The sequence below is a fragment of the Montipora foliosa genome, chromosome 13 (assembly GCF_036669935.1).
Source record: "Montipora foliosa isolate CH-2021 chromosome 13, ASM3666993v2, whole genome shotgun sequence".
NCBI classification, from domain to species: Eukaryota; Metazoa; Cnidaria; class Anthozoa; order Scleractinia; family Acroporidae; genus Montipora; species Montipora foliosa.
In genome coordinates, this window is record NC_090881.1 from 31,942,957 (window position 1) to 31,962,809 (window position 19,853).

Here is a 19,853-nt window from a genome sequence, read left to right on the forward strand (position 1 = left end):
GCCTGGTTTCGTGAGGGTAAGTCCGTGTCTCGTTTCTCCTTGGGCGAGTACCACCTAAGCTGGGAGAGAAGACCACTGTTACACCAAGTGGATTAAGAAAAGAAAATCCTTAAATGTTGAACTTGCTATCACACTCACCAATAGCGTAAGGCGTCTCTCCCCACTGCAAGACAGCATGTCTAACAAGATCCCCATTCGTATTCACATATACGCCCTCATCTACAAACAAAACCGATTGAAGTTTAAAAGAACGCAATATTTCAAATGGAGGTGGGCCAATGAATGATGAAGTAGTAATTGCACCCAAATGAAAGTCAGTACATCAATATGAATATTTTATTTGACGTCACACACACCAGCTGAGAAAAGACTTACTGTTGAAACAAAGGAGAAGTTCCAATCCACTTGAGCCTGTAGACAACAAAAACAAGGGCATTAATAACAGAGCAAACATCAAGGACAGGACAGGGTCCCAATAATCAACCTTGGACCTATAAATAAATGTTCTACAGAGCTCACTTAATCCTCAAGATTACACAGATGAAGGCATCAATAAGATCGGAATAGCAGTTCGAAAGTATTTACAAAAACCTGATTTCCCCATAACTTACTTGGCAAAGGAATGATAGAGTGAGCTTGAAACTTCTCTTGAAGCTGTTTGACAGAAGAGAAGCGGTAATACATTCAAACAAGAAATCATTTAATTGGAAGAGGACAACAAACGGGTAGAAGCTACCTTCAATCGGTCACTGACCTGGCTGGGAATAAACAAATCGTTAACTGAAGCTGAATCCAAATCTACTGCATGGAAACCTAAAACGCCAACAATTTCTAAAATTAATTAAAGCTGCTACTGTTTAAATCCTCCCAAACCTCAAAATCCTTGGATTTTCTTTCGCCACAGTTGAATTTCAATGTCAGTTAACATGTACAGTAGTTTGCTTTTTCGCCTTGAGATTCACTTAAAAATAAAATGATCCACAAAAGTAACACATAGTTAAGAGGAATGATAGCTGTCCGTCCCACTGTCGAACGGGTTTATAAAGCCATGGGATTATTTTTTGCGAAGGGGGTTCCACCTCAATTTGGAAAGATTTTTTTCAATTGAAAAGCAGGTTTATATCTCAAGAATGGGCCCATAACTCTCCTTGGCTCAAGCATGGCTCAAAAGTTACGGCACAAAAGAAACGAAATCTCGAGAAGAAAACGTCAAAATGTTTGCCAAACGTGCATACACAAATCTCCATTCTCAGCAAGAAAAAACTCTTGGGAACTTTTAGGGTGCATTATAGTGTAAAATGTAACGATTCCCGAACAAAGACATCGGTAACTCATGGAACCAATCTTCTCACCTATTTCAGAGGAGTAACAGACTTTGAGTCGACTATTTTCTGCTTCTACTGTCACGTTAAGCATCAGCGGTTTGTGAACCAAGTAAGGGAATGACTGCCGCAAAAAAAAATGATACGGATGAGATTTATGGAGAGTATTTTCTACTATTATTATTATTATTATTATTATTATTATTATTATTATTATATCATGGGTGACAAATTACTCCTTAATTTAGGCGCGAAATTTCAGCGTTAATTTATAATTTCACATGTGAAATTACAAAATTGCCATGGTAACATCTCTTGTATCTCGATCAGAGCCAAGATCGCGTCTACATTTAAGACAGTGACCATTGAAGAAGTTACGAAATTAAAAGAAGCGGCAGAAAATTTAACTAAGTGAAAGAGCACAATTAACTGGGTGAGAGTTTTTGAGAAGTGTTGTGACGAAAACAGCCTTGAGAAAAACCTGGAGATGATTCTTCCCGAGCAGTTGGATAAAGTACTACAGCGATTTTACAATTACGGTTGTGAGCGTAATTTGTCACCCACGACATTAAAAGGTAATCAAATGGTTTTCTCGTGAAATTAGGAAATAATTTCACGCGCGTTTTGTCAAATGAAAACTCACTCGTCCCCATTTGATTACACATACATTTGATTATACATACTCATCATCATCAACATTATCATCATCACATATACGGGGCAAAATTACTGAATGCTGATTGGCTGAGACGGAGGGCATTTTTTCTTAATCGCGACGGCACTTTTGGTAATCAAGAGGGCATAATTACTTGATCCTGATTGGTTATCCAGAGCTTCTTTCAGACTCTGACTCCAATTAAACTGCTTTTTGTCCACATATAAAATACATTTTAAGTGTATTTCTGTTGACAGCAACCGAATGAACGCGTGTTAAGTTGATTGTCATTTGTCGCGGCACTGAACATCCCTCGATACTTTTGCCCTTTATGTGATAAAAATGTAATCGCAATGTGCTCGTGTGCAATTAAGGGTTAATTTCAAAGTTTTCCAAATTGCCCTTGTCGCTTCAATTTTGTGAAAACTTTTAAAATTACGCGTGAAAATTAATCCTGAATAGCCATCGGGCCCATGCGATTACATACACAAATTACTATACATAATATTTTGCCGCTATCATTGTTACTATCATACACCCAACAAGAGGCTGCAGGTAGCCTATACTGATTCCTTTAAAGTTCATGTTACAACATCATGGTCAACATCCGGTCCAAAGTTCACATTCCATGACCCAATGATAGGGTTTGTGCGATCGTAGAATAGTTGTCAACGTTACATTTAAAACTGTTGTTAACGGCATTGATTCTAATCAAAACCAGTAGAAGGTTGCTTTACAAGTTTCTACGATGGTATTTCAAAATATTGGGAGAATTATAAAATTATGTAATTATCCCAGTAAGATGTGTTACCGAGTCATACGATAACCGGATATTGCTTTGCGTACAACGAAAACGAAGAAAAAAAAAAAAAAAATCGCGTCCTTTTAAGGAATTGTGTGCGTGACCGCAAAAAATACCTATTTTCCCGTTAATCTATCACGTAGTCTTTTAGTGGTCATCGCATTGCCTCTGAATTAGGAGAAATCCTACTTGGGCTGCCTTCTCTAAAAAGTGTCTCTACGGGGTAAAGAAATCTTACACATGCGCAGGCAAATCGCACCCGAAAAAGAAAAGCCCGGCTGAATCGATAACTGTAGATCAATTCGGCTGCACTTCATTACGCTTTGCGAGGGACTGCTCTATGCCGTTAATACTGCCACATTGTTGACAACCCTGTACATGATAAGCCAAAAGAGGAACTACTGCTGTAGGACGGTTGATTGTCCCTCTACGACGGAACCGAAACTTTTTTTAATGCGGTTGACTGATAAAAAGGTTGTACGCCTTTTTGCCCCCAGCAATTCTAAGACCCTTATCGTTGGCCCGGCGAGGCACACACAATCTTCCGATTAAGAAAAGAAATGTGTATTGTTTGGAAGTTCGGGTTATGGACGAAAGATTGAAATGATTCTCGCAGCTATCGGAAGTGCGCACCGGTGGCTCAGTTGGTTGAGCACCGGGATCCCACGCGGGAGGTCGTGAGTTCGACTCCGGTCGGACCAACACTCAGGGTCTTAAAAAACTGAGGAGAAAGTGCTGCCTTTGATCGTCCTTATCCGAGAACAACTAGAGTGTCTTACCATTTGCAGATGTCATTACAAAGGCAGCAGTTTCTCCTCAGATATTTAAAGACCCTGAATGTTTATCCGCCGGAGCCGAACTCACGACCTCCCGCATGGCAGCTCGGTGCTCAAACAACTGCAATGTTATAGGCTTTCTGAGAGGCATCACACTTTCCACGTAACTTAATAGACGATAAACAAACCTTGAAAGCCATAAACTTGTGATAAGGTTTTGGAGCCCACGCGTAAACTTCGATTTTGTTTTCCGTAGCAATTGCCAGAAACTTGATACGATGGAAATTTACTGTGAAAAGAGGAGAAGGTCAACGTAAAAAAATAATGTAACCATATTTTCTGTGCTGTTAAAAAAGTGAGGAATAATTCAAATGAACTTACCAACTTTGTAATGAACACACCCTTCCAGATCACCAACTGTTGTATAACCTCGTTGTCTCCGATTATGGTCGGCCTAAACAAATACGGATTCGTGTAAAAACGTACTACCTTTCCTGGGCAATATAGCATTAAAATATTCTGACATTCTTCGTTTGGCAATCTTCCAGTCTAACTGGCCTCAATGTTTCAAAAGGAGGGTAGCCTGGGAGCAAGCTCTCCAAAGCGAGGCGGTGGGCGGGAGGAGACCCCGCCTCTCTTTGGAGAGCTTGCTCGTCCCCACCTCGGTTTGGAGAGCTTGCTCGTAGGCTAAAATGGGGGATGCCATAATCAAATGGATAACTATCTATTCAGCGAAAAAGCCTTGCAACAATCAAGGCCAGCACCACAAAAACCTCCAAAAGGCTGAAAACTAATATTAAAACAACAACAAAAATACGGGAAAATCCAATTTTCCTTGATGAGGACTCCACAGCCTGAAGTGTTTGCCATTCGTAGCAAGCGGCTAGAAAAAGCCAACACTTTGTCTGAAGCAAAAATTAATCCTACTCTTCTCTCTTTTTCTTAAGGCATTGTATTCTTGTGGTGAAAACTCATCACCAACTGATGGTACAGATAACTAAAAGTCTTACCTCCTCTCCTTTGAGAATTTTTGCTTTAAGCCACGATAAATAATACACACGGAGTTTATTTTGTTTCCCTGAGGAAGAAAAAACGACTTTATGCATTTAAGAGCCCTTCGTGTATACTAAATACTTCCATCAAAAGTGTCTGCGAAGAAAAGGTCTCACCACTGATGGAAATAAGCACGTTTATTCCTTCGAGAACGTCTATTTGCTGAAATCTGCGCCGAGAAATTAGCTGAAAAACTAAATAAAAACAGAAAAACAACATTTGAGGAAGGCAGTGTGGTCCTGTGGTTATAGCGTTGGGTTTGCATGCGGTTGCCCTGCATGGGATCAAATCCCGTTGTAACCTCTGGTTTGGATTTGTTTCTGTTTGTCCCGGATTTGACTCTACCACGCTTTGTAAACAATAGCCGCCTGGCTGCCTCCTGCCTGTTGGGGTTCTTAATCATGTTTCTGTTGAATTGTTTCTTTCAGATTATTAAAAAAGTGGGGTGCCTGTGAAGTAGCCTGATAGCTAATTATAAGTGCACTTCCACCATAAAAAAAGCATTTATATATTTACATTTTTTTTACAACATTAAAACTGCATTGAAATGTGAGAAGAAATGTGCATGTAATATATTACTAAAACTGTCCCACCTTTTCCGTATCCACTGCGGTCCAATAAATATAACCCAGTCTCTGTACCGACAATAAGATTAACACCTATAGAAAAGAACAATGGAAAAATAGTTATATCTGAGTCTGAAAAATGGAAGACTTAAATCATAGTTAATAGAGGGGAACTGTTATGAAATGCGACAAATTTCTTTGTTGTATGTTTTTTTTTCTCTTTTTTGGCCTTGGCAGTGCACAAAACACAACAGTTGTTTACTCCGTACTGAGGAACTAACCAATAGAAACGTGTTGGTTACGTAATTCATGCATAGTGCATGAGCGCAAAACATAAGATTGTGCACACTTGTGGACTTTTCCAACCTACATCTTGGCATCTTTGTTGGCTCCTTTGATGTTTGCTAAGCTTCAAAACCAGTCCCCTCTATTAACTATGCTTAAATTTATACAGATTTCCTTTTACGAGCTTCTTAGAAAAATACAATTTGATAAACAAGAGAATCTGGGGATGCCTATAGCACTTAGCATAAAAAAATGTCAAATCTGAATTTGAAAATCTTCTGAAGCCTTCAGTCATGATTTTGATTCCCAGGTTGAGAATCACTGTTGTACAACTTCATGTATCACCAACATTTCACTCTACCATTTAATGTCATCATTCGCAAAGAAATGAAACTTGACAATATCAGCATCTGAGTGATTGAGTGGTAATGATGCAGCTCTGAAGAACCACATTGACACATTTCTGTGCTATGCTGGCCAAAAAAACACCAAGACATCAAGCGTTTTTGAGGTGACAAACATGTAACCATATACTGGAACCAAAACAAGCAACAGATTCAAAAGAAAACTGTCCCTGTTAACTAATAACATTATGCCCACAAAGGAATAAAAGGCCTTTTGGTGTTTTGGGGTGAGAATAGGGTCTCATTAGTTGATGTACACTGTAGATACTTAACCCCATAAAGCTCCACATAAGATTTCTGTACGGAATTTGTACTTGTATTTCCTGATCTGTGGCATCTGAATAAAACAAAAAGGGGAATTGCTTTAATCAGGGGTAATTATTAATATTTAAGTCAAAAAAATGAAATGCATGCAAACATACCCCCATGTCATCTAGACTGGCATTAGACGTTCTATCTGGTGCCAAATTCACTGACACCTCAGATGGTGCTTGCGATTGCCGTCCAAAGCCAAAGCTTCGTTGTTTGGAAAATTTCCTGTCTTTCTTGGAGTCTTGAGCAGCAGATGACGATGCAATCGAGTCATTTGATGATTTTCGTTCAACTTCAGTTTTCTTTAAAAAAAAGGAAATTAAGATCAATAAGCTTTTCATTTCTCCAAGGTTAAACAGTTTGTGAAAGTTTAACTGTTCATAGCCTGTGTATTCTTCACCAACCTTTATTTTCTGTGGCTGTGTGGGTAGAACATCGGGCAGATTGTTTGTCAAAGGGCGAGTAGGACAGTTTGATTCACCGATGCTGGCAGTTGATGCACTATCCTAAAAATAAACACATTTGATTGATTTTGCACCTCATTTCACGCATCAGCAAGCATTTCTAAAAGTGATGGAAAACAACTTCAACTTTCAACTTTCAACTTTATTTACTATTTGACAAAAGAAAAATACAAAATGGTCGCTTCCCGCAAATAGCATTGGCTAGTCGAGACGGGAAGCGACAGGAGAGAATAGGTTTACATTACAGCCTGTCAAATTTGGACAAAGTAGGAAGAAGATAATTGAAAAGTAGCCCTTAAAGTATTAACATTATGTTAAGTCTTTCCTAAATATGAAGGATGAAAAATGACCATTCAAGTAACAGATTTGTTTATAAATTGGAGATGTTAATGATAAAAAATAATACAGATAAGAACTTGACCCTTTTTAACTGAGAGTAAGATGTCTGGATTTTACTCTGTTTTATTCACAATTTTTGCATTTGCGTGCAAACCTGGACATATCTCTAATTAACGCCAGACAATTTTACTTGTCAATGGGGGGCATTTCAGGGAAAGGAAAGGAAAGGAACTTTATTTAAGTGTCTAGTCGTTCTAGCGCGGGAGCGCTAATTGGGGACACTGTAAACGGAAATGAACAATGAAAGTAAATCAAGTCAAATGTTGGTTTTTGAGGAGAGGGGAAAACCGGAGTACCCAGAGAAAACCTCTCAGTGCAGAGTAAAGAACCAACAAACTCAACCCACATATGACGGCGAGTCTGGGAATCGAACCCGAGCCACATTGGTGGGAGGCGAGTGCTCTCACCACTGCGCCATCCCTGAATGAATGGAAAGGGATGAATGGATTCAAGATAACATTATCCTAAAGGACTACAACTGAATTGACTGATTTCATTGTTTGAAAATCAAAACAGAAACAGAAGCACAACTTACTTCCGAGTCATTGTCATCTTCTTTTACAACCATTGTATTGTACTCGTCAGTGTCCTCCTCATGAGCTAACAAATAGAATTGATTGTAAAAACAAACAATAAATAACATTTACAAAAGTTAGGAAGAAAGTTCTGTGTGTGGCAACACACTCTGAATTTTCAACTTGCAATGACAACTTGTTGAACAAAACAAGGCTTGCCTCTACTTTCATTTAACACCGTCCATCTTGACAGCATGATATGACACAGTTCAACCTTTTTTTGTATGATAACTACGACTTATTATCCAACTGTATCAGTTATTGTACCAAAAATTCACGATACAAATACAAATATTCCATGATATTGTACAGTTAGTTATTTGAACACTTGGTTATTGTACAGTAGAGAACTGGTTTGACGAGTTTAGTTGCTGACGGTGCCCCACACGCACAAATCTGCCACACGTTCTCGGCTGTTTACAATTCATTTGCTAAAAATTTAGCGCAAGAAAAGTTGGATAATAAATAGCATATTAGATGTTTTGGTGTGTAGTATCGCTGAGTATTTCTACTAGTTGTTTGTATTTTTACTCACCCTAGCACACTCATCAAAATACAGCACAACTTGTAAAAATACTCAGCGATACCATGTAAACATGGACAAGTGCGCTTAGATGACCGCTCCCTACAGGGCTTTTCAGGATCAACTGGCTCAACGGGATTGGACTGAAAGCATGTGAAGGCGCCCACGGCTGCCGCCATACAATCCATGTGAGATCTCAGAGCACCGCAAACCCAGCCAGATGTAATTGACTGGGAGTCGATTTTGAGGAGGGAGGAAAACCGGAGTACCCGGAGAAAAACCCTCGGAGTCAGGTTAAGATCAACTGAAACTCAGCCCACATACGACCCGAGGCCAGAGTTGAACCCGGGTCACAGAGGTGGGAGGCACGATTGATGACAACTAAACCACCCTGACTCCCACAAGTGTTGAACTGGGAGTCACTGGCCCTAGGGACTCCTCTGTGCATTGCAGGCTTGCCTGATAGTTTAGGGCTGACTATGTTCTACTGATTCCACTGTCCAACAGCAAAGCAATAAAATGCCCCCCCCCCCCCCCCGGCACAATGTTGTGTTATTTTCTGTTGCCTATACGGCATTGATTAGGGGGGAGGGGAAGGGGAAAGGGTATTTTGTCGCCGAATGGAGTTGAATGTTTTTTGGTTTAGAAACTGACACTAGTTACAAGTATGATAAGCACTTGCAAAAATTTTGGGGGAAAAACAATTAACACTTTTGATTGCATTACAACTTGACACACACATCGTCAATGGAATCCATTCAAACATAACCTATGGTTAAAAGGGTCAACTTGACAGAACTGACCATCTCTGTGTGGCCTTAATGTAAGGTCGCCATCCACAGGCTCTTCCAAGGAAGCTGAACTGAAAAAGCAACCAAAGAAGGTACAGTTAAGCACAATACATTTGAGGGCCTGCCATGTATGGTAGTAAGGGAACTCCTTAAGTTACCTTACTTCAAGACAAAGGTACAACCTGAGTTCACGCTGATTTTGTTTCTTGTATCTCATCTTAGTGGAGCTCGATAAATAAAATTAATGAATAAAAAACAAAATGTTTGCTATGGATGACCATCAAACACGTAGACCATTAAAATGGATTACATGCTTGACCATTTGGGTGCAAATCTAGCTATCCATTTACACTAAAGTTGGCAATACACTATATTTTAAACAGATTTTAAAACATGAAAAATTATGCATCTCAAGAATATTAATTGCTGCAGCATTAAGGTAGAAATGAACAACTAATTTTATGCACATAAGTTTTTATGCAGAGGTCACTACAGTAAGCTTTTACTTACCGATGACGTGAATGGTTGGAGGCTGTGATGGTGTCATCTGTGTTCATTGTTACAAAGCTGTCAACACTTGTGTCCAGAAACACATCATTATCATAACCTCCAGATGCACCAACATACTGAGGAGGACCATGGCTCTGATTCATCTCCTATAAAGAAGAAAAGATACACTATAACTTTTAGAAGGAGAGAAATTGCAATGTAGTTACAGAATCAGGAGTCAACTGAAGTACTAGTTTATATTTTTTCTCAATGCACAAGTGGGCGGAATTCTGCGAATCCTGGAATCTGATTGGCTCTGGGAGTGGGTGGAATTTTTCCATCTTGCACGCCAACCTGGGCAGAATCCTAGCCCTGGTTGTGTGAGCTTGTATAATGACCTTACATTTTCATTTTTTGACACCGAATCTGTTTACATACAGAAGTAAGTGTTTCAAAACAGATTTTGAAATGTTCAGTCGCTTACTTCAATCACTATCAAGCACGGTGCGAGTCAACAATTTAAAAACTGTTTTCAGAGAGGAAGAGAGATCCGCCTCGGGCAGCATTTTCAAGACCTTGGTCACAGTTCTTCGCTATACGGACCTCCCACCTGGCAAATAACGTGTATCTGTATACATTCTGGGTAATGGTAAAGGTAAAGGTACACTTTATTTAATGTTGGTAATTCCTTTACCCTCTAGAGGGTATTCTCCCAGGAAGCCAACCGTGCGCTCATTTTATCCCCCTCTTTCCATCATTGCTCTGTTTTAAGGGTATTTAAAGCTACTGCTTAAGCTACACTGAAAGGAAAGAAGTCAGTACAAGGATGTGAGATATGGGGATCGAACGCAGGACCTCTTGCACCAAGGCTGTGCACTAACCGACTAGGCCACCCCTGCTGCACCCCTGCTTCTCTTGAGTATAAAGCTGGGTTCCCACTTGTGCGAGAGGCAAAAGCATAGAAAATCATGTGGGACTTCTTTTTTCAAAGGCTTATTTATAGGAGTCTCATAATTTAATTAGCTTTTAAGATTTTTATTCTTTTCTCTCAAATTGTTATGTACGTATTTTTAACTTTCTTAACTTTTCATAATTGTAATGCGCATTTGATCAAATTTTTGTTAATTTGCGCAATATAAGTGAATAAATTATTAAATTATGATATGACCTGAAATAAGCAGATGCATAACTGCCAAAGAAAGACTTTTTTCATTTCTCTGTACAAATTTCACCCTTCCGCTTTTCATCACAACTTGGAAGAGGTGTGATGTAAGTATAACCAGGATGATAAATAAGTAACAATGGTTCACTACTTTGAAGCAGTTGTCTAACATCCCTTTGAATTTATGGCCCATGCTAAATCTCAATATCTTCAGCAAGTTTCAAAAGTGGGTGCCTCTGAGCAGAGGTTTGTGTCAGTGGTTCGGTTAACCACTCAAATGGAATAACAGCAATTTTTGTCACATGTCACATGTCCAGGTTAATTGTCAAATGTTTTACAGAAGGTCACCACAAACAAGACAAAAATGACAGAGTTTCGTCTTCTCTTAGGGGGCATTCAACAATATTATTATAATATTGTTAAATTTATTCAAAAAGGCAAAAGAAATTTCCTATAGGTAATAGATTTGTCTACAAAAAGGAAAACTGCAATCTGTATTCCATGTTACCATAATCTGCCAGTTATGGCTAAGGCCACTTGCCAAGTGTTTTGCTTGTCGTGACCAGCAATGTTAGGTCGGCAAAGTAAAGTGGTATTCATATTTGAGAGGTTAATACAAGACAAGACATGACAACACAAAAGCATGAAGATTAGAATGCAGAGGTGATGACCATTACTTACTGAGCTACTTCCACTACTGCTCTTCCTCGGTGGATAATTATTACCTGAAGAAAGAAGGAAAGAGGATAATGAAGAACGATCCAAAGCATCAATCACTATAACTTATCCTCAAAAAAAAAATAGAGGTTTTCAGGCTATCACTGTTGTCTTGATGTTGCTGTCACCACTATCGCCACCCTAGTTGTCATCAACATCATCATCATCACCATCATCATAGTCTTTGTCTTGATTTAAGAGCTGCCTAATGTCAGATAATTTTAACCAGATGATTTCTTCTCTGTGTATAAATTTCCTATTCTCACTGTCAACAGGATCATCATTAACCCATACACTGTTAAGAGTCTACATGTCATTGGGGACCAAGTCAGGGATGAACAGGTTAATATCAAAATTTACAAGGTTATCAGTGCCATAGTTCCTTTCCAAGATCACCTGAACTCTATTTTCTTATTATTATCACTCCAGATACTTGCTTCACTGCTCAAAACAGTTTTGGATGCTTCTTTACCTCGCCCAAAGGTTCCTCCTTGCATCAGAGTAAGGTTTCTTCTCAGCGTTGACTGCACATTAACAATGCTAAGGATAACAGCAACAAAAGAGATGATTGGTAAGATGACAGTTGCTTGGTTGAGTCTCATTAAAGAGCTTCTTACCCCATTTCCTCAGCAATCATTCCCGCTAACAACTGCTCATCTTCTTCCTCACTACCAGAATACTGAAATTCTTCTTCATGTTCAGGAGGAGGAGCTAAAAACAAAGTAACCATCTCTTGATGAATGTTCTAAAAAGGGGGAGACAGCACCTCGCAACTTTTTCAGGTTTGATGCCCTATTAACATATTAACACTACAGTAACAGCAAAAAGGGACTTTAAATGTGGCTAAATGAAATTTAGGCAAAGTTAAAATCGAGCAATGCTGGTCAGCAGTTTTATGCAGTAGGGTATTAGGGGTGCCCCTTGTGTTGGTGCAGGGGCCCACATGCTCAAAGTTACAGTTTCTTGCCGCTCTATTCTTGTCTACTCAATTGTTGGATGCGACTCGTAAACTGTGCTTCCACCCACCTCCCCCCTTGGTAAGTATTCCACTGACTGCTTCATCACGGTGACAGTTGCCAGGTGGTGGACTATGGTAGGATTACTGTGGCTACAACCCAGTTGTGTCTGGACATGCGTGTCCGGCACAACCCTTGCAGGCACCTAATCCCAAGCTCATCTTGCTGATGAGTTTAACAACTGCACTTACCTTTCTTCTTTTTCATCCTGTCAATAAAATCCTTTAACTCTATCCTTATTTTTCTTTCATGGGACCGTGCATCCCGAATAAACTCATGCTGCAAATCAATAACAAACCACAAGGGAAACATCATTAGTTTTAGTATCTAAGCTGCAAATGTAACTAAAATTAATGAATCCTAACCAAGGCTGCTGCCTAAGAAAATTGTCCAGGAGCCCTTCGGGCTTCCAACATTAAAAGTTAGTAGCCCGAGTCATTTTTTCAAGAGCCCAGAATTAATTAATTCCAGCTGGGATCACATTTACAAGAGAGTGAGGATGAATCAAGTAAGGTGCCCGTTTGGGCTACTTGTTCAGAAATTTGGTCGCCTGCGCCCGCAAATAAGGCGCCACAGGTGATCGGGCGACCGTTAGGCAGCAACCTTGCTAACAGTTGATAAGAATGAAATTAAACCAATTTTTAGCAAACCTGCAAAAGTTGATCAGCCGTAGGTCTCTGATGATAATCTCTAATCAAGCAGGTGTTGACAAAGTTGTGGAATTTCTTGGACCAGGCTTTTTTTGACTTTAGTTTAGGTGGTTCACTCCGTGGAATGAGAAACAAGGCTCTCATTGGATGCATATCGCACAAAGCTGTGGAGTGGAACAAAAGAAATTAATGACTTAGCTAACAAATTATAGAAGATCCAATTACCTACAGCCACTTGACATTTTAAAGGGGTCTGATCTGCCTTCAATGCCAAGAGGTTTTCAGCTAAAAGTAAAAAAGTCCTTGCTTTCCTAAAACACTAATAGAGGTATCAGTGATTAATTTTCAAGTGAACACTTTAAAATTTAAATTTACTCACGTGGTTGTGTTTCTGCCATCTCAATTGATGTGATTCCGATGGACCACATGTCACACTAAAACAACACACCAGGAGGAGAACTACAAGTAAGTGCTATAGTTGCCATTTTCAACATTTACAGTGAATCTTGAAAGTAAAATATTACCAAATACCAGTTCATGTCAAATGCAATGACCGGGGAATGGGAAGCAACTGTCAATCTTACCCTGTTATCATAAGTTGCATCAGGCTGTTCGTCACAAGCTATAACCTCTGGAGCCATCCTGCAAAAAAGGGGTTTGCATAAAATATTATTCAAAGGTAAGGAACATAATTTTTTATTGCTACATGTTATTGTGTGAAAATGATGATGATCATCATCCTTGTCATCTTCTTCACCATTGTCATCCTCAATATTCATTCTCATAATCATCAACACCAACAAACGTCCTACAACTACATCTGCAAGGAAGACTTAAAGGCCTATTACCACCAATGATGCAACATGATCGTCTGTAATTAGAGCATGTTAGAAAAGCATTGACAATGTGTGCAACTTCGAGTATGAGTTCTGGGGGTGTGCATAGAACAGACTGGAACTCGTACTGTCTTCTCACCTAAATACGTAGGTAGAGCATGACTTCGAGAACAAGTACAACTTGTACTTGATCTAGTACTTGCACTCGTTGCCAATGCTACTAATCTCTATTGTTTTGAAAATGGCATTATTGTTGAACAGCGTATTCTGATTGCCAATTTCTGTAATTTTGTGATACATGAAATTCATGCATGGCTTGCAATGTATTCAGGGTGGAAACGGGCCTTTAAAATTACATTGACTGAAACAAGCCATCTCGACAGCCAGAAAATACAAGAAATGAGACCTAAAAGTGTTTTGCAATCATGACTACATAGTGCAAGACATTTGAATGAAGAATTTCCTCACCAATAAGGAGTTCCAATAAATGTGTTCCTTCTCCCAATGGTTCTATCCAGCTGGGCACTGACACCAAAGTCAACTGAATTAACAAAAATCAAATCCTCAAGTTTGACAAAAATGCAAGAAAATATCTATTTTTACACTGACAAGATCAGAGGAAAGGAATTAATTGTCAACTTAAGATCAGTAAATTTGGGTCTCAGTTACCTTAATTAAAAGATAAAAAATCATTGGTTCCCCACCTGACCAAACTCAAGGTAGCATATAAATAGGTTTATTAACTGAGTTGATGTGGTAAATTTGACCACCATAAACTTAAGAAATTTGAAAGCTGCTGTTTTAAGTTTTAGCCCTCATCAGAGCGAATTGCCAAGGACTAATGCTTGAATGTCAGCTTTCAAAATTCCTTTATAAATGGACTGGTCACTTTACCATATCAACTCAGTTAATAAACCCATTTCTCTGTTTCCCTTCTCCACTGAGGCCGCACAGCAGTTTTTTTAGGAACTCAACCCCTTTATCAAGATAGCAAAGCTTGAATAAAAAACATGATTTTGAAACACATTTACAGCAAATAGCAGGGTTTTCAATAAGAATTTTAGTAGTTGGGGTTAGATTTAAATTTGGACCTCTTAGAATGCATTTCCTACATTCTGGAGCATGAATAAGGGTATTTGAACACAACACTAATATCATTACAATGTAAATTCTGGCTCTTTTATTATAAGAGAGAGAGTTCATAAATACTCTAAATGTTTAAAATTCATTTGCTAGCAAGACATACTTTGGGTTTTGAAAAGATGCTAAAATCGCATGACATAGACCCCTTTGAACAAGGCTCCTTTGCATTCTGTACAGCTGCGTGCAATGTATTTTATCTGCCATGACCGAAAAGACCTTTTGCGAATGTCCCTTCAAATGTAGTTAGCAAATCAGGCAGCTTACACCAAGTACTGGACCGCTGTGTAAAAAATATTTGCTTGATCTTTGACATGGACAGGGAAACAAAAATCGCCTCTGAAATTACCCAGAATTCAGGCATCTCTTTTGTTTTTCATGAACAAAACTTTCCCGATCCAAGGTTCGTGTTCTATGCGACTGCTTCTCATGTTATTCACGAAATTTGGAGTAATTCCTAAGGAAAAGTAGGCGGCAAGTTCACAGGCGAATTTCGTTGGCCGTCAGCTCTTATTGAAAACCCTGAATAGCACAAGGAACTGTCCTTACCTAACTTGACCTCTGCACTGTCTGTTAACAGCACATTTTGCCCTTTGATATCTCTGTGTATAACATGATTTTGATGAAGATGACTCACGCCCTTCAGAAGAAGAAAATCAATCAAAATGCCAGGATTATACATGTATATCATAGGCACACACTAATTCAACATGGAATATTCCAGGACTTACATTTAACACTTCATGACAAATATAGGAAATCCACTCTTCTTTCAATGCTTTTCCTTTTGAAGCTACAGATAAAGATAGCATACAAGAACCATGAGCAAGTTACATGTATCCCTCAAAATTTATTCCACCAACATCATCTAAAGAAAAGGCAGGCCTCTTTTGTAAACAGATGAAACATTGACTAATAAGGAAAACTTTTGAGCTACATAACTGTGTGGTTTGCGTCATAGGAATGGATTCTATACCTAAAAATATGGATTCAAAAATAATAGCCCAGGCAAACTAATTTCATAAGCACCTTTAACCAGGTCTGTTATAGAGCCTGCCCCACAGAATTCCATTACAAGCTGTAACAAGAAAAGGAAAAGTCTCAGAAAAAAATGTAACCAGGAGCTATTCTAAACTTAAACTGATCCAAGAGAACAAAATTAATCATTAATTTTATTATTATTGATCGTATTGTATTTCATGAACAGGCCCATATGACCACATGATACAAGTTTCTTGGTTGCATATATAAAGGCAATCAAACAAGACTTGAGCATGACTGAAATGTGTTATGATAGTCACTGGTTTACGACATCTGATATATGTACATTCATTAATTTTACAACCCTGTTCCATAAAAAGTCTTGTGAAGCAACCTTTGCACTACAATGACATTCCTAACACCTATAGAAGCTAGCAGCTGCACAAACAACTACAGGTGTTTGTCCACTGTCTAATTACCTTTGCTTTGACTTTTGCCACCAACTGGCAACAACTTTTCTTTTGCATTCTTAGTATGTTATCATGTTTCAAATGACTGACTGAAAGTAATTGTCCCAGACATCCCACATCTAAGCTATTCAAGAAAACCAAGAATACACAGTGCTTCATCACCACACATACCCACAGCTGGTCTTCCTGTCCTGGAATCCCCTTCTTCACAAAAGCTCCATAATATGTGGCAATGTTACGATGATGGGAGAACTAAAACACAAATCACAGCCTGGGGTTAAGCATCCCTATGGAAAGTAAAGCTTGCAGGAATCAACGCAACTTATTATAAATTTCATGTCAATTTCCTGTCAGTTTCCTGTAAAAAGGTAGTCAGATGTTTTCTCATTTGCATTTCCATGTGCTTACCTTTCTAAGAACATTTATTTCTAACTTAATTTCTTCCTCCTCATCCTGAAAAGCAAGCACAGAATTTCACCTGGTTAAACTGTTATATTACAGTGTGTAAGCCAATCTAAAAAATATATTAACGATCATAAAATGACTGCAAGGAAAAAAATTTTTTTTTCTGCATTAAATCATTCCTATCACTACATAAAATGGAAGACTGGATTTTAAAATTCAAGCAAATACATGTTGATTCCTGTTTTGTGCCTAAAAATTCATGATACATTGGGTACTGGGGCACCAGAAGCACTTTGTACACAAAAGTTTGAATCGATGGAAACTGAAAAAAAAAGAAGCAGATCTTACTACCATTTGCGTCCATCCTTGAAGCGTGACGAATTTTCCGCGAAGTTTTACTTTTCAAATGTTAATGGTTTGTCTGGTTATGTATCGCTTTTGACCAATGAAACGTTGGCCGTTATGTTGTGAAATTGACAACGTTTTTGACGGCATACCAGCATGTTTTGTTCACGTGCTCTCAAAGTTTTCAGGATGGATGCAAATGCATGGTAGTGTTTCCAGCACTTGATTGTTCACAAATTGTTCTGGTGGGTACAAAACACAAGAGAACAAGTGCCATCATAAACTTGGAGAAAAAGAGAAAAACCCTGAATTAATCAACTCTTTTTAAAATAATTCAAAGCACAATAAATAAATAACTAACTTCAGTAACATCCATTATCTTAATGGCTGCAAGCTGCCCTGTCCTCTTATGGCGACCCTATAATTTATCATTGTCAAACAACAAAATAATAATTATTAGTGAAATCACCTTTTATACTAATATCATTGGCAAGCCGTTATTTAAATAATTAAATAATCTCAAGGGAAAAATTATAAGAGACAATAATCGCATTTTGTTCAAGGCCAGTAGTTACCCTTAGGGTTAAGGTTAGGATAAAATAACTCTTTTATTTCCTCGCTTTCTGGCAAAACTGCACGAGCAGAACTTAAGTTCTTCCATTGCAGAAAATCAATTTATTCTACTTGAATAATTTAAAAGCATTTGTTTGGATCAAAAGGCAAAATTTGAAAAATGTTGAAATTTGATTAGTTGGCTATAACTGTATGCTATGCGCATTAGGAAAATGCACAAAATTTAGTCAACATTCGCACGCTTTGATATCATTAGAATTTGCTGCATAAAACTCAATAGATTCCTTGCATATGTTTGGATAGACATATTGTAACAATACACTCTCCAGATTTTTTGATTCTTGAGGGATTAAATGTGAAAAGGTGAACTTTACCCTACCCGTGCGATGGGAAAAAAACCTTGAAAATGAAAGAAGTGCACAGAAAACAAGCCCAAAATTGTGCTACGGGATTACGTTCTTCGTAAACACCTATTTTAAAAAACACTGTACCTTGTGAACTTGACCGTAAGTGCCATTTCCAACCACTTCTACCAAGTCAAAAATCCCCGCTGGATCCTGTTAACGAGACACACCAGACAAGGTATTTCCAAATAGTTTACACAACGAGATATGGCAAATGATAAGACATGGACAAAGGCACAGTACGTAGACTTAACGATCCCTAGGGAATTACGACCAACCATGGACACTGACAAAAATAAACACAAAGCGACATCAGCAAGGTTCAACCGAGTAAATTACTGGTTTTATTAATTTCATGGAACACTTTGTTCAGTAATTTCCATAGCACGATACTTAATGAGGCTTGGACTGTGTAAAAATCTTCAACGACAGCTTACTTTTAAGCTGAAAAGTACACAAAGAAAAAGTAGGATCGAAGCGTACAAGTCCAACAGTTTTTGACACCCTGGGAAACGACATCGAAAAGTTAGATTTCGCTCACCTTGAGAGAGGCTAAATCAATATCATCCAGTCCGTACGCCATTTTAATTTCCACAGGCAAAGATTGACAAGGGTGTTCAATACATCGGCAGCCCACCACCTAAGAAATATCACTGACGTAGCTCACGCAAAATTTTATACGGGAAACTTGTCACATCCGATGGACGCCGCTGGAGGATCGGGGTATGCCTTGACTTAGTTCAACTCTTTTGGCCTCTTGAAACACACATCCAGTATCTCTGGAAAGTAGAGTTTTGCAAAACAAATCAACACTCTTATGACCTGTAAGCTGTATGTGGTGTGTAGAAAAATGTTGAAAGACACAAACAGACTGAGCAGCCATACTAATAAACAAAGCAGGAGGAGGGGCTTGGGACGGGTCACATGACTTCATGGTGTGCAGCGAAGCAGGTACTTCATGTATCCCTTATTATAGGGTATACTAGGGTGTATGTGTACTGGGTCGTGTACAGGTGTGTTTTAATATTTGTCTAAATTTCTTAAAAAATAATCTTAATGCATAATAATAAGGGATACAGCAATCAAATGCCGCTGACAGCAGTTTTCTGTAGTCCATGGATCCTAATATTTATGAAAAAGATGCCCCAAAGGACTGCTCATAAAGTACTGGACAGAGTGGGCGAGGAAAAAAGGTGGGGTGGGGGGGCATCATTTTGTGCCTGGAAAAATGGTGGGTCAAGGAAAATCATGCTATACATTGGGGGTGGGTTTTGAAAAATTATGTATCAAATTTATTGTAGACAGTTATACATACACATGCATGGCTACATACAATACAGTCATTATTGTTAAGACATTTTCTCAAAATCATGGCAAAAATAGCAACATTGATGCAAATTCAGAAAGTCTAAAATTTTTCATATGGTCTGTATTAAAAGTGAAATTATCATAAGTATCTATGTCAAAGTCTGTGATTTTCTATGTGATGGCCTTCAAAATGCACAAAATGCAGTCTACCGCAATCTATTTTTCAAAATAATTTCCTGGGGAAGCATGCCCCCCCCTCCCCCTCTGGACCCCTCTATAATCTCAGACTTTGTCAAGGAGGGCCCTCGGCACTCAGGTGCACTTCTCCAACACAAAAACCTGTCCAGATCTGGATCACAATGCATGAGTGCTTAAAGTAAGGTTAATATTTAACAATTATTATTCTACAAGGGCGATATGAAGTGATAGC

At 38.6% G+C, this 19,853-nt stretch overlaps 1 protein-coding gene across 1 annotated transcript in view; it reads right to left on the reverse strand.

Moving 5' to 3' along the window:
- Positions 1-19,012, reverse strand: part of LOC137982240 (serine/threonine-protein kinase mig-15-like) — a 22,728-nt gene extending 3,716 nt beyond the window's left edge. The window contains exons 1-32 of the mRNA XM_068829319.1: positions 18,657-19,012; positions 18,203-18,268; positions 17,500-17,556; positions 16,797-16,841; positions 16,560-16,640; positions 15,967-16,015; positions 15,669-15,730; positions 15,487-15,577; positions 14,266-14,338; positions 13,546-13,603; positions 13,341-13,395; positions 12,962-13,125; positions 12,503-12,590; positions 11,913-12,006; positions 11,768-11,835; positions 11,260-11,303; positions 9,438-9,583; positions 8,940-8,998; positions 7,574-7,638; positions 6,580-6,681; positions 6,286-6,477; positions 6,137-6,200; positions 5,202-5,267; positions 4,725-4,802; positions 4,566-4,633; positions 3,937-4,009; positions 3,744-3,844; positions 1,353-1,446; positions 755-813; positions 612-654; positions 376-411; positions 139-219 (exon numbers count right to left, since the gene is read on the reverse strand). Of these exons, the coding sequence (XP_068685420.1) occupies positions 139-219; positions 376-411; positions 612-654; positions 755-813; positions 1,353-1,446; positions 3,744-3,844; positions 3,937-4,009; positions 4,566-4,633; positions 4,725-4,802; positions 5,202-5,267; positions 6,137-6,200; positions 6,286-6,477; positions 6,580-6,681; positions 7,574-7,638; positions 8,940-8,998; positions 9,438-9,583; positions 11,260-11,303; positions 11,768-11,835; positions 11,913-12,006; positions 12,503-12,590; positions 12,962-13,125; positions 13,341-13,395; positions 13,546-13,603; positions 14,266-14,338; positions 15,487-15,577; positions 15,669-15,730; positions 15,967-16,015; positions 16,560-16,640; positions 16,797-16,841; positions 17,500-17,556; positions 18,203-18,268; positions 18,657-18,698 (2,464 nt within the window). The 5' untranslated portion in view covers positions 18,699-19,012. The remainder of the gene's footprint in view (positions 1-138; positions 220-375; positions 412-611; positions 655-754; positions 814-1,352; positions 1,447-3,743; positions 3,845-3,936; positions 4,010-4,565; positions 4,634-4,724; positions 4,803-5,201; positions 5,268-6,136; positions 6,201-6,285; positions 6,478-6,579; positions 6,682-7,573; positions 7,639-8,939; positions 8,999-9,437; positions 9,584-11,259; positions 11,304-11,767; positions 11,836-11,912; positions 12,007-12,502; positions 12,591-12,961; positions 13,126-13,340; positions 13,396-13,545; positions 13,604-14,265; positions 14,339-15,486; positions 15,578-15,668; positions 15,731-15,966; positions 16,016-16,559; positions 16,641-16,796; positions 16,842-17,499; positions 17,557-18,202; positions 18,269-18,656) is intronic.
- Positions 19,013-19,853: the final 841 nt, after the last annotated feature.